We start from the raw sequence: 13,332 nt of genomic DNA, 5'->3' as shown, positions 1-13,332 counted from the left end.
AGGATAGTTGGATGTTTGTGAAGGTGGTTTGTAAATACATGGGTTTCTTCGAGTCTTCGCGTGCGTCGAAGGTACTGTTCATAGAAGGATTCGATGAGTATATGGCATGGAGATGTAGCAGAGAATAGACCGTGAGATGAGCAGAGGGCCCGCGGTATGGCAACGTTGAAGCAAACAATTATGTTGAAGATCATAGAGAGGTCGTAACATTCCAGGGGCCATAACAACGAGGCAACAGTATCAACTCGCTGCCAGATAGGCCTATGCGGTGACCGTTAAAACGTGATCAGGTGAGCGGAGATATAGATCGTATGAGTCCAATCCGTCTGACCCGGCACCTGGTAATGCAGATACAATTGCCAACGCGGCCCAGTGACTACCGTCGTAGGGGTCATGGTATCGAAGGCGGATTAGAGTCTATCCAAGACCAAGGAACTCGCTGTTGTGCTTCTAAATAACGAATGCCGAACTGAGTTTACGGTTGTACCCATACCTGTACATATCGCAGTTTCATTCTTCACGTAAATCTCTTTCATCTCGCGGCATCAAATCCGCATTTAACCAACATACGTAGCCATCCTTCCCCACTCTCCATCCCTTTCCAGCCCTTCCAAATCCTCGTCTCGCAAACACATCGCAACAGCCACACTCCCCTCCCTACTCCTCGGCATCAAATACACCAGCCCCTCCACAGGCACAAACCCCGGTCTTCTCACTGCAACCGCCTTCCCCAACCCAAGTCCAAAGTCCCACTCGTAAGCCGGTACTTTCGTCCACGAGCTAAGCGCAATATCCACGCTCATATCGAGAGTAGCAGTCGGACTCGTTTTCGCTGCATTGTCTGGTGATTGCGCGAGGAAAGTGACGAGGGAACGTGTTCGGAATGCGATGTCTGAGGTCGCGGGGTCGACGGAGTGGCGCATTGTAGCGGCGATGTGGCCGAGGGGGGTGGAGAGGAGGGTTGATAGGGTGTATCGCGTGTATGCCATGTTTTGTAGGATGCCGGGGTAGTTGGGGGGGATGTTTAGGTAGCGTCTGGCGTCGACGGCGCGTGCGAGTGTTGCTGGTGTGGATGGAGGTAGACGTGTTTGTCTTGCGCGTAGAACGGAGAGGAAGATGAATGCGGAGAGGGCGTCGTCGGTTGATATGAAATTGGTGAAGTCTTGGGGAAGTGTGGTGGTCGCAAGATCCTTTAGGGTCTTCAAAGACAATGCCGAGAAGTCGAAGTACACCCACCTGCATCTGACAGGTGCTCCAGCAACCGTCGACTCAGCGGTATCCTCCTCTTTGACAACCGTGGGAGCTGGAGGGAAAAGCTGACTCTGCAGTTCCATTCCAGGCACCCATCCCTCATCCTCAATAAGCGGTACAACACCCGTCCTCACCATATTACCTACCTTTCGCTCCTCTTCCGTGAACTCCTCACCCGCACAAGCCTTGGCCAACCAGCCTATCACAGCGGCCTGACCCATCATATCGCACACATTATGTTGCAGATTAACACAAAGCACCATACCACCCCGAATATAACTGATCTGCACCAGCATCACGGGAGCAGGCCGATCATCCTCCCCAGACGCCTTCCTCGGATCAAACCCCAAAGCAGCGAGCGTAGGACAAGGCGCCCAAGTCTCTTCACCCAACATGCGCATCGGAAAACCCGCATTTATGATCTGCGCCAAACTGGGTATCTCCGCATCGGAAGTATAATCTCGTACGATACACTGCGGCACCGGTTCGTATGGCCGGATCCTATAAAGGGGCGTGGCCGTGACGTCGGAATCGGAGTGAGAATTTGCATTGGCATTGACGTCGACGACCTGACCAGCAACCCACGGGAAAATCTTTGCTAGCTCTGCCAATCCGGCGGTGATGATCGCAGTGATTACAGTAGTATCCCGTGACGCTGGTACCTGCCCCTCCTCCGACAGCGGAAAGAACAAGGCAAGTTGGGTATAAAGCTTGAACAGAGCGGGCTGGGCACCCATCAGGTCGATATCCATATCCAAATCCGGAAGCAGGGTCATGTTCGGCAACTAGGATACGTTGCGGTGATCCTTTTGGACAGCATGTCAGTTTAGTTCCAACGTATGGCGTGATGAGGGGGGGATTTGGATATGGGCAACTGTAGAGTAAGTGACATTCTGGGCTTACGCGTATGGTGTGTGCTGGTAATGAGGTGCCGTTTTCTTTGGACCCCGCAGTGGTTGACGGACTGGACTGAACTGACAGGTACGAACGTGTCCCGCCTTCTGAAACTGCAAACGCGTCAAGGCCTGACGCGCAATTGACCGCAGTTCCTCCTGCTCGACTGTTGCGTGAGGTCTGGACTCGCTGAGGTGTGCAATATGGATGGTATTATCCTAAGCAAGCGTTGGTACCGGTTTACTTTGTACACAAGAACAAGTGCGCAAACGGCGTAAACTCATCATGACTCATTTTGATGCTGTGAGACGTTGCTTATAGCATCGTGAGATGAACCAAGATCAGCTTTGAAGGACCGCCGTAGCGAAAGTATCTTGTGAACTCCATACATCCAACAAGCACAACATCCACCTCTCGAACGTGTATGCATCAAAGGGCCGCCTGGCTATCGTCGCAACAGCCAGCCAGTGCACATGGGCTCGTCCCATCGCTAGCCTTGCCGTCTCGGGGGACTTGCAGGGCACTTTGATGACCCGCAGTATGCAATGCTGCCCAACTTGACAGGAGAATGCCAGAAACGCCCCTCTCCTTTTCCCACCAACACGTCGAGGGAAGAAGAGAGGTCAGAAAAAGACACTGCCAACAATAGACTGCTCCCGCATGCAGGCAAATTCACGGTGGCGAAAATTTCTCTTCGTTCGTTCGCAGTCGATATGCACGGCGCCTGGGTGTACCTGGAGCTACCAGCTGCACTCGCCGCCTGTACGTGCTGGGATATCGCCAACGTTGGCCCGCTGCCGCAACGCACGCACGCACGAAACAGCAGGGGAGGCAAGGGATTGTCTCTCTCCCCTCCCTCGTTACTGCACGACCAAAAGTCTCCGTTTGCCGCTCTCGTCTCCAGCTGCATTGTGCTTTGATTCATTTGTCGATGGAGGAAGTAGAGCGATTGGCTGGTTTGCCCATTTAATTCAAATACAAAATCCCCGCTTGTCGCTCGCGTGGGAAGGGCTGGCTCTCGGGGTTCCACATGTCCTCAGTGCCGGAGTCGGGTCGGTTGCTTTGTGGGGAAGACGTACCGGAACATCGGAGACACACTATCCGGGACGAAAAGATGAAGATCACACATGTGAAGAATCAAGGTAGGACGAGGAGGAGGACGAGTAGTTATGTACCAAAAAACATAGACGTTGAATTCGAAAGGTATCTCGGGGGGGCGTTATAGAAGAATGTGTGACCCAAACTGAACCCATGACTTTTCCGTCCTTATTCCAGGTTTTGAGATTTCCAAATATGCCATGCGCTGCTGACAATAAACACATGCTACCACAGTACCCGTCTTCCAGATTGTCGACATGTTGCCTTCTTTTCGCAACCCGCCAGCCCTAGCCCACTTAATCAATTCAGCCGTACAGTGTCATGCAAGATCTCAGTTGCTGCGCAGATCTCGGTCGTTAAGGAAATAAGAATAGGCTAATGTTCGTAGTACTCCAGATACTCCATGGGTCTCATGCAAAACCAAAGTGAGACCATCGATGCAAACGCCGCTCATATGCCGACGCCTTGTTGAGTGCTTTCTATCAGTGATGTGGCACGACAGTGGGAGGTGTCGTAGCCCGTTATGGTGCAGTAAATCCAAATATGTATGTCGGAAGGCGTATCGGTCGCTGGACCGAGTGGATGTCGAGCCGGGAGCTCATAGAATGACGCACTTCGGTTTCTCTTTGCCGCGCTTGTTGCCGCCCGTCATGCCGGCGCCCCGTGTGCGACGGTCACCGGCTCCTCTTGTGCGGTCCTTCTCGTGCAGGCCGGTGCGTACGCGGGCTTCTTTCCTGTCTGTGGGGTTGCGTCCGCTGCCTTGTCGTTGCCGTCGGAGCTGTCTAACGACGTCGAAGAAGGCCTTTTCCACGTTGACGCAGTTTTTGGCGGATGCCTCGACAAAGTCGCAGCCGAGTTCTTTTGCGAGAGCTTGACCCTCTTGGGTGGAGACTTCACGCTCCGTGACACGGTCGCATTTGTTTCCGACGAGCATCACAGGGGCCTGGCCGAACATGGGAGCTGATGCGCTGATGGGCGAGCCGGGGTAGGTCGGTGAGCCAGCCATGGCCGTCTCTTTGACGCGCTGTATTTGGCTGTGGAATCGCTGTATGCGGGCGAAGGAGGAGCGTGATGAAATGCTGTAGACGAGTACGAAGCCCTCGCCGTCGCGTATCCATTGGTCCCGCAGGGCGATGTATTCTTCTTGGCCAGCCGTGTCGAGGACTTCGAGCATGCAGGACTGGCCGTCAATTTGCACCTGCTTGCGGTACGAGTCTTCAATGGTGGGGTCGTAGGTCTCAACGAAGTGGTTCAAGCACAGCTAGCCGCGGTCAGCCAATGTCAAGGGAATGGGGGAAACAGGAGGGCAGGGCTACCTGTATGGTCAGGGCGGTCTTTCCCACACCACCGTCGCCCAGCACCACCAGCTTGTACAGCGTCATTTTCCCCGCCATGGTGTCGGTAGGAGAGCAGAGTCGGCCGCGTCAATTCAATGCAGGCAGCGAGTCAAGGGCGGATGGGGCACAGATAAAGGACGGGGCGTGGTGCAAGCAGCTCGCCACGTCGTCGCAGTATCGTCTCGTGTACAGCAGCGGGATTGCAGCTGACCAGCGGGCTCAGCGGGTTCAGCCTAGGTTGGGAGCTGCGAGAGATCCAGAGGGGCGGGACGAAGGGGGCGGCGCGGCCAGAATGAGCGTCTCGATGTCGTGGTCCCAAACGGCGGTCCACACTCGCACGGCAGCACAGGGGCGCGTGTCGACGGGGAGCTGCAGGCGCTTCAGAATGGATCGGCTTGGGAGTGCACAATGGTTGCACACAGACGTCGAGGCGGAAGCGAGGCCTGTGCAGCTGGGCCGACGCAGAAGGGGCGGCGTTGGCGAGCGGGGAGCAGATGCGCGTTGGAGCAAGTCGAGTTGGGAGGTGGTCCGGTGGTGGTCGAGGGGATGGGAGAAAGTTGGGCGAGGCGTCTTGACGTGGTCAGGGTTCTCTGCGAGTGGCTCGTGTCCCCACGTGAAGATGTGGATTTGGAAGCGGGCGATGGACAAAGCGATCAGGGCTTCTAGGGTGCAAGCGTCCGAGTCCGGGGCATCACCTATCAGCAGCAGCGTCTACTATCGGGGCTCCGTTGCATGGGCGCGGGCGACGTGGGATGGGCAGGCAGCACGGAGGACGGGGGCAACGATAGCGGCGTGATGGATGAGGGAGGTCAAAAAGAAACGCGATTAGTCGACATGGGCCTCCGGGGTTTTTACGCTTCTGCGTCGAGTTGGCACCTTGGGCCTTGGGCGACGGCGCTGCAGCACTGGGGGCTGCCAAACGTCAATCCGCCTAGTCCTATCCAAGCCATGCAGACGAGAAACAGCCAAGGGCCTGCAGCCAGAAGCACTCAGGACCGCCTCGCCGACCCGGCCCCGTGGCTGGCTGCTGCGTGCCCATATAAGCCGACGACGCCGTGCCGCCCCAGGTCGTGGAAGCCTGGTCTCACTGTGTGCGCCCGTCACGTCCCAAGGTGGTGCCGTCACGACCAAACGGCCAGAAGAGCTGCCGTCGTCTCAGTGCGCAAGCGCAGGCGGCAGGCCCTAGGACATGCTAGGGCTGCAAACGGGGGCCCCCTTGGGGGTGCCATTGGGGAGAGAGGCACTACACATGCACCCTCGACTCTGTAGGAACAAGAAAGCCGCCGAGCGGCCTGCCCGCCAGCACGCTGACTCCCGGCTCCAGCCACACCAAGGAGTCGAGGGCTCGCTCACCAAGGGCGGCCAACTCCATGACTCCAACGACTCCAACATGTGAATGCTGCTTCGACATTGCAGGACAGGTCGGCCACTTTTGCGCCAGGGTTTCAGTCGTCGTCCGGCGTGGGCTGCGAGGCATGGTGCTTCGGGGAACTGGACCCCAAGCCGCGACAGCGTGTAGCCGATAGTCGCTTGGCCCACTGTTGCGCTCCTGATATTCTGCCGAGCCGACGGGAGCACTGCACCAACAGACGTCGTCGCCGGCACGCCTCTGGCCATGAATGCGGGCGGCGGCCTGCTATCTCATGTCAGACGCCTGGCTGCGACGACTTCTGCCGGTAAGAAAGCTTGTACACAGCTGTAGACGACGCGTAGACGACCGGCGCGAGGCATAGCCTGACCAGACGCCCGACTAGCCAGTGCCAGCGCGACTGTGACGAGGCTCCGAGGTCACTGACTAGATGAGCGACCCAGGGAATGCCTTGATATGTGCGCTGATGAAGTGTCAAGCTCCCAGGTGGGCGGGAACATGGTAGCTCAGCACGAGCGTCATGTAGGTCAGCCCGGAGCCCAGTCCAGCGCCTGGGCCATGGCTCGCAGCAACGTGCAAGCACGTGTTTAGGTGGGGCCACCAACATGCGCTGTGACGGAGCCGGAACCCTTTTTGCCCTGCTTGAGTTGGACCTCGAGTACCTGTTGGTGATAAGTAGTGACGCGGCGTTGAGCGCTGGGGCGTTTGGCGTCGAGCGTTGAACCGTTGCTTCGTGTGACAGCGATTTCTAACGATTCCTGGGGACGGCCCGCTGCGACTCCGTTGATTCATCCGGCGGCGAGGCTGCGAACACGAGCTGCCGTTGGATCGCACAACGAACGTCATTACAAACGGTCTATATAACGAACTGATAAGATAATGCAGCAAGGTTGGCATATACGCGACAAGCGAAGTGAGCGGCAATTGAGGAAGGCACCGAACATGGAAGGAGGGCACGGGGGGAATCTAGGAAGGCACGATGCGAGAATCTCGACCAAACAGAAGGCACGATGGAAGACCACATATACCGTTGAAACCCTACAATATCATCACCACCCATCCCATTACATCTACAACTTCGCCCGCGCTTCCGTAGCCTTGTGCAAATCCTTGCCCTTGACCCTAAAGTACTCCCGTACCTTCTCCCGCGCAACATTAACAGCCTCGCGGTCCTCAATCGTGCTCGGAACGCTAACCTCCTTGTCGAACTCCCCATGCGTCGCATTCTCCAGTAGCTCGCGCAGCACTCTCCTCAGCGTCTTGCCGCTCCTCGTCTTCGGGATCATGCCCCTGCCCTGGATGATGCCTCCGAGGCTGGCAATCGCACCAATCTGTTCGCGTACTAGGCGTTGGACTTCGGCGAGGAGCTTGTCGTCTGCCACGGCGGACTCGGAGTGGTTGTTTGTGGATAGTGTGATGAAGGCGAAGGGGAGGTGGCCTTTCAGTGCGTCGGGGATGCCGACTACGGCTGCTTCGGCGATGGAAGGATGGGTTGTGATGGCTTGCTCGATGGCGCCTGGATATTGTCAGCTCGAGCTCGCCATCAATTGTTTGAGTAGAGCACTTACCGGTACTGAAGCGGTGTGCCGCAACGTTAATCACATCATCCGCCCGTGCCATGATAGAGATGTAGCCCTCCTCGTCAATCATGCCAGCATCCCCAGTGTCAATCCACTTCCCATCAAATCTCTTCAAGTAGCCCTTATAGAAGCGTTCCTCATCCTCCCACAGCGTGGTGAAGGCAGTCGGAGCAAGCGGTATCGCCATGACAATGTTGCCCATCTCGCCCCTCTTGACCTCTTTACCCGAGTCATCCACAACGCGAACATCGAACCCAGGCATCGCCTTTCCAGCCGAGCCTGGCTTGACTGGAAGCGGCGCGGGTCGTTCTTGAGAAGAGAAGTCCAGTCCGGCAGAGGCGCTGAGTGCGATTCCGGAGATGGGTGAGCCGGATTCGGAGGACCACCAATTGTCTACAACCATTGCACCAGGAGCGCAGTGCTTCGCGAGTAGCTTTTGGTACATCTGAATGATACTCGGTTCGCTTCTTTCTCCTGCCAGGAACAGTGCCCTCAGTGTCTTCAGCGCACCCTTCTTCCCTCTTGCCTCGAAGAATTCGTTATCGCCGTCATCCCTGCGGATTGCTCGTAAAGCTGTGGGAGCGGTGAACATGGTCGTCACCTTGTACTCTTCAATGACGCGCCAGAAAGTGCTTGCATCGGGGGTTCCAACAGGTTTGCCCTCGAACAGAACCGTAGTGGCGCCAGCCAGCAGCGGAGCGTAGACAATGTAAGAGTGTCCAACGACCCAGCCGATGTCACTCGCTGTGAACATGACGTCGCCCGGGCCATGGACTCCGAACAGGTACTTGATGCTGAAATTCAGCCCAACAGCATGACCGCCTGCAGAGCGGACAACGCCCTTTGGAAGCCCAGTCGTACCCGACGTGTAGATGATGTACAGTCCATCACCGCTCTTAACGGGCACAGCATCGGCCTTCAACCCCCTGTTCTTCGCGCTTTTGACAAGTCGTTGCCAGTTCCTTTGACCCTCCTCTTTGACTATCGGATCCCATCGAAGCTGATCTCTCTGCCAAACGATGGTCTTGGATGGCTTGAAGCTACTCTTGTGAACTGCTCCTTCGATCATCGACTTGTACTCAGTTGGTTTCTTCGCTCCTTCGATTCCGCAGGACGCCGTCATGATTGCGACAGGGCGACTTGCTTCGATCCGCTGTGCCAGTGCTGCGGGTGAGAAACCACCAAAAACGACCGCGTGTATAGCTCCCAGCCGGGCAATAGCCAGCATAGCAAAGAGCGCAGCCGGTATCATCGGCATGTATATCAACACGACATCGCCTTTCTTGACTCCCTCTTCTCTCAACACACCCGCCAGTGTCTCAACTTCTTGTAGCAACTGCTGGTATGTGTACTGCTCTTTCTGCCCGGTTACCGGACTGTCCCAGCAGATAGCTACTTTATCGCCATTGCCGTTTTCCACATGGCGGTCCACACAATTGTAAGTCGTCGAGATCTCGCCATCGGCAAACCACTCCCAATGCTCATGTGAAACATTGCTCTTCTTCAAGTGTTTGACGCCCCGCTGGAACGCCTTGGAAGGCTTCTTGTGCCAGTATAAGTTCTCCGCCTGACGCTGCCAGAACTCCTCGGGATTGTCGATGGAGGCCGCATAGACCTTGTCTTGAATATGTCCTTGAGGCATATTGTCCGTCCGTTTCTCAGATATGAATTGGTTTCGTGAAGCAGAGAACGCAAGTAGTCTGCTAGATCTAACAACGAAGCTAGCGCGGGCAACGGGGCTATGAGCCGAGCAAGAAGTAAGCGGTATGTCGGACCTGAGGATAGTGAATGCGGTCAAGCACGAGTAGCTCTTCCGGGAAAGCATATGGGCGTCATGAGCACTGATGTTTTAGAACGTTGCCGATCGGTCCAAGGGGACCAACGACGCTGACCTCGGAAGGAGCTGGCTCGGCCTACCCCAAGTTCCCCCGCAAAGCGCTAGTGTGGGGTGCTAACACGGTTGGGGATGACGTCTGCTTGGCAGGCTTCTAGAGGTGCTTTTATGCATGATATCCGGCTAGCTCTACATCTGATTTGTGTCGATTTGTGTTCTTTTGTGAAAAGCGCTTGGAATGCAGGAGACGGTGGTCTTCCGGGCGGAGTTCCTTAGGATGGGAAGTGGCTGGTGAGCTAGAGATCAGACCTCGGGAGCTATGACGTCTCCTCCACGCGACTGCCACATGGATAGTGCGCACCTCATGATTGTTAAAGCAGAGTAACATGAATACAGTTATTGTGCATACAATGTCTTGTCCAAGTTCTCTTCCGCTCGTGAGATCCAATCCACCTTCCCACCGCACATATCCCGGAAACAATGGATATATTTCCGGGGAATCCTCCCGGTGACGTACATACATAAACACCACCACCACCTACACCACCACCTACACCATCAGCAAAAATAAACTTTCCACCTCGCCAACGCCATCACACCACTACCATCACCCACCTCAGCACCAATCAAACCACACACCATGTCTCTCACCCCACCGCCCAAAGCCGTCCTCTTCGACATCTTCGGCACCTGCGTAGACTGGCGCTCCACCGTCACAACCGCACTATCACGATCCGCCCACTTAGCCCTAAACTCCGCCACCGCATCCCTAGCCTCGCGCCTGCGCCTCCGAGTCTCTGAAATGAGCGACGAGCACTGGGGCCAATTCGCACAACAATGGCGGAACAGCTACAAGGCTTTTACAAAACAACTCGCATCCGACCCGTCCATACCATGGGTCTCTGTCGACGACCACCATCTAAGTGCACTCCAGAAACTCATATCAGAATGGGAATTAGACGGTCTGTGGGACGAGGAAGAGATCCGCGCGTTGAGTCTAATATGGCACCAGTTAGACCCCTGGACCGACTCCGTCGCGGGTATGGCGTTGTTGAACAAAGCCGGCTTTCACACATGTATGCTGTCGAACGGGAACTTATCTCTTCTCTCCGATCTACGTGCGTACAGCCAGATACCCTTCTCGCACATCTTCTCCGCCGAGATGTTCGGCACGTACAAACCCAGTCCGAAAGTTTACCTGGGCGCGGCGGAGAAATTGGGGCTCAGGCCGGAGGAATGTGCCATGGTGGCTGCGCATTTGAATGATCTCAAGGCGGCGAAGGGGTGTGGGTTGAGGACTGTGTATGTGGAGAGGGCGCAGGAGGAGGATTGGGGTGAGGGGGTGGTTGAGGGGGCGAGGAGAGAGGGGTGGGTTGATGTGTGGATTGATGCGAAGGAGGGGAGGGGAGGGTTCGTTACTGTAGCGGAGAAGTTGGGTGTTAAGGTAGATACGGAAGGGAGTACGGAGGCTAAGAGAGTGGTGTCGCTTCCTACACAGATGGAGTGAGTGGGTATTCTTAAGTAGGTTGCAGGGTTAGGCGCTGCGAAAGACGGGGGATACAGTGCAGCATATGACAGCGTTTCATTGTCACGGTTATACTACTTCAACGAATGTCGGCGTCGAAGCTACGTTATTGGTGGCGATGCCAGCATACCTGCATCGTTGCATTCGTCCAGACACATGTTAATCAATGTGGGAGACTTATGTGAGATAATTTTGCTGACACATAGCCGATGAGACAATCCCTTCTTCAGAAGACTAGCAAACTCCACATTGACACTAATGTAACAAGAGAAGGGAATGTCAGAATATAAGATATTCGGGAAATAGCGCCATAGTATATGATAATTAACAGCAGCATGTGATAGATTGATTGTAACACCTTGTTAGATGAAAAATCGAACATCCATTTGGAAAGGATTTTAGTCATGGAAGTTTTCCAAAAGCCTCCGTTACATGAAACTGTTGATGAATATTCAGATTGATGATATGTAACCTGTAAGGCACCTGTTCCATTTATTTATTGAACGCGGTAATAGCTCAGCCCTTAATATCTACAACCACACATCACACCCTACACAGCACTCCTCCCCCTCTCCTTCGCCTCCGCCTCCCTCCTCAACCTCCCCTTCTCCACCGCCTCCTCAACCTTCGTCTTCCGCCAACTACACTCGTCACTAAAATCACAAATCCGACACTTAAACGCCTCTTCAATCTCCACGCCCTTGGCCTCCCTCATCCCCTTCCACCAATCCATCTCGCTCTCCACATACCCATCAACAACACTCGCTTCATACACCGTAAGCCGGCTGCCCAACACATCCCCCGTCTTCGCATACCTAAACTCCGCGCGGAGGATGGGCGAGAGGCTGGAAGGAGGGAATGTGGCTTGCATTTCGGTGACGAGCAGGGACCAGAGGGCGAGTAGGTTGGGGTACGAGGAGACGCCGTTTTCGGGGCCGATGTTGCTGATTTCGGAGAGGAAGAGCGGGGTGAAGGGGGTGAGGGGGTCGAGGGAGTAGCGCGCGAAGACGGTTTCGGCGTCGACGGTGTTGAGGGAGAGGGATTCGAGGAGTTTGCGGTAGAGCATTAGTTGCATCCAGGTAGGGCGGAGAGACGCGCCGGTTGGGAGGGATTTCGCGGATCGTGTTTTTACGTCTGCGATGTAGATTTGGCGATCGGAGGGTGGTGTCGAGACTAATGGGCTGGAGGAGGGCGGTTTGCTGGCTTTTGCAAAGGCGTCTGTGATACTGAGTTGGCCTGGTGGTAGGGGGACGATGCCGCCGTTTTTCTCGGCTCGGGTTCGCTCGAGTTCCTCTTCGAATTCTGGGTCGGGACATTCGTATGAGATCTCGTCGATTACGCCGTTGATGACTTGGCCTTCGAGCACGCCCCAGACTTCCAGTTCCCGTGTGAGGCCAGTCTCGCGGAGACAGCGCAGGCCGGATATAGCATTCCACATGCGTAAGCCGAATCGGTCTTCTTTGCTCTCAACCTGCACAGGCACTGTCGTATGTACCTGGTCTTCCAGCGTCTGGTGTATCTTGCTACCAGTCTTCATCGCCTGTGTTCGTGGTTTGCGGCCAAACTTGCTCAACGTGTAAAAGTACTGCAGTTCGCACCATGCTGGTGAGACGAGATCAGTCACCGAAAGACACTTCTTGGGCTTCGTTCGGAAACGCTCGATGGGCGGCCGGTTATCGGTTTCGGCAGCCTGCACGGCCTGTGTGGTAGAGGCGGCGCGCGTAGATTGTGATATGCTGCGATCAGATCGTGATTGCGAGGGTCTGGGGGGAGAGGCAGGTTGTTCGTGAGGAACTAAGCGCTGTTAGTCGTCAGTCATGCCAATGCCACTGCTGCGAGTCTGGATCAACGCACCACTCCACGCCCGTCGCGATCGTTCGTCGTACTCGACTTCCAGCGCCTTGCGCTCTCGCATGGGCGAGCTCTGTATATCCCTCTGTGCATCCGCGTCGACACTGGCCTCGCCCTTTGCAACGCGCAGGACCGTGGGTCTATGGATCTGCACGAAGCCGTCCACATCCTGCTCTTCGTCTTCGAGTTCGCCCTCTTCGAATTCTATGCTGGGGAGGACTGCGCTCTTTTGGGTTTGCGCAGCGTCTGTTATCGTGTCAAAGGCGTCGGCGAGTATGGTGTCGTCGTCAATGTCAATGTCCGAGCCGTAGTCGCTCAGCGTCGCGATGGACTGGATGTCGATATCTGAGCCATACTCGCTCGCGCGAGTCGTCAGCCGTGTGGACGGTGCAGCCATGATGCCATGATCCGGCCGCGGCGGGTCTGTTGTGTGCGTGGCGACACTTTGACGCGCTTCGACTGTTGGCGCGTTTTCGCGTGTTATCGTGAGGTCATCGGTGGGCGGGCCAATCGAGGGGTTGTCTTTGATCACCATAGTCAGGAAATTTAGAAATGTGTGTTACGAGAAGGAGGCGGGTGTATTATCATGGCCA

General features: G+C 55.6%; 5 protein-coding genes across 5 annotated transcripts; 1 reads left to right on the top strand and 4 right to left on the bottom strand.

Moving 5' to 3' along the window:
• Positions 1–557: 557 nt before the first annotated feature.
• Positions 558–1,486, bottom strand: J4E92_010897 (uncharacterized protein; the record flags this gene model as incomplete). Its single annotated transcript, XM_051502231.1, has 2 exons — positions 558–1,450; positions 1,483–1,486. The coding sequence occupies 2 exons, from the start codon at positions 1,484–1,486 to the stop codon at positions 558–560; spliced, it is 897 nt and encodes a 298-aa protein (XP_051347557.1).
• Positions 1,487–3,841: 2,355 nt separating this feature from the next.
• On the bottom strand, positions 3,842–4,637 carry RAS1_2 (Ras GTPase; the record flags this gene model as incomplete). Its single annotated transcript, XM_051502230.1, has 2 exons — positions 3,842–4,504; positions 4,560–4,637. 2 exons carry the CDS (start codon positions 4,635–4,637, stop codon positions 3,842–3,844), a joined length of 741 nt encoding a protein of 246 aa, XP_051347556.1.
• Positions 4,638–7,019: 2,382 nt separating this feature from the next.
• On the bottom strand, positions 7,020–9,171 carry J4E92_010895 (uncharacterized protein; the record flags this gene model as incomplete). The annotated part of the gene is made up of 2 exons (XM_051502229.1): positions 7,020–7,465; positions 7,518–9,171. 2 exons carry the CDS (start codon positions 9,169–9,171, stop codon positions 7,020–7,022), a joined length of 2,100 nt encoding a protein of 699 aa, XP_051347555.1.
• An 832-nt stretch (positions 9,172–10,003) lies between these two features.
• J4E92_010894 (uncharacterized protein) lies at positions 10,004–10,870 on the top strand (the record flags this gene model as incomplete). The annotated part of the gene is made up of 1 exon (XM_051502228.1): positions 10,004–10,870. One exon carries the CDS (start codon positions 10,004–10,006, stop codon positions 10,868–10,870), a length of 867 nt encoding a protein of 288 aa, XP_051347554.1.
• A 568-nt stretch (positions 10,871–11,438) lies between these two features.
• On the bottom strand, positions 11,439–13,274 carry J4E92_010893 (uncharacterized protein; the record flags this gene model as incomplete). Its single annotated transcript, XM_051502227.1, has 2 exons — positions 11,439–12,682; positions 12,743–13,274. 2 exons carry the CDS (start codon positions 13,272–13,274, stop codon positions 11,439–11,441), a joined length of 1,776 nt encoding a protein of 591 aa, XP_051347553.1.
• Positions 13,275–13,332: the final 58 nt, after the last annotated feature.

Source organism: Alternaria infectoria (genome assembly GCF_024043175.1).
Source record: "Alternaria infectoria strain BMP 0036 chromosome Unknown scaffold_46, whole genome shotgun sequence".
NCBI classification, from domain to species: domain Eukaryota; kingdom Fungi; phylum Ascomycota; class Dothideomycetes; order Pleosporales; family Pleosporaceae; genus Alternaria; species Alternaria infectoria.
Note: the sequence above shows the minus strand (reverse complement) of the source record. Positions and strands in the feature narration are given on the sequence as shown.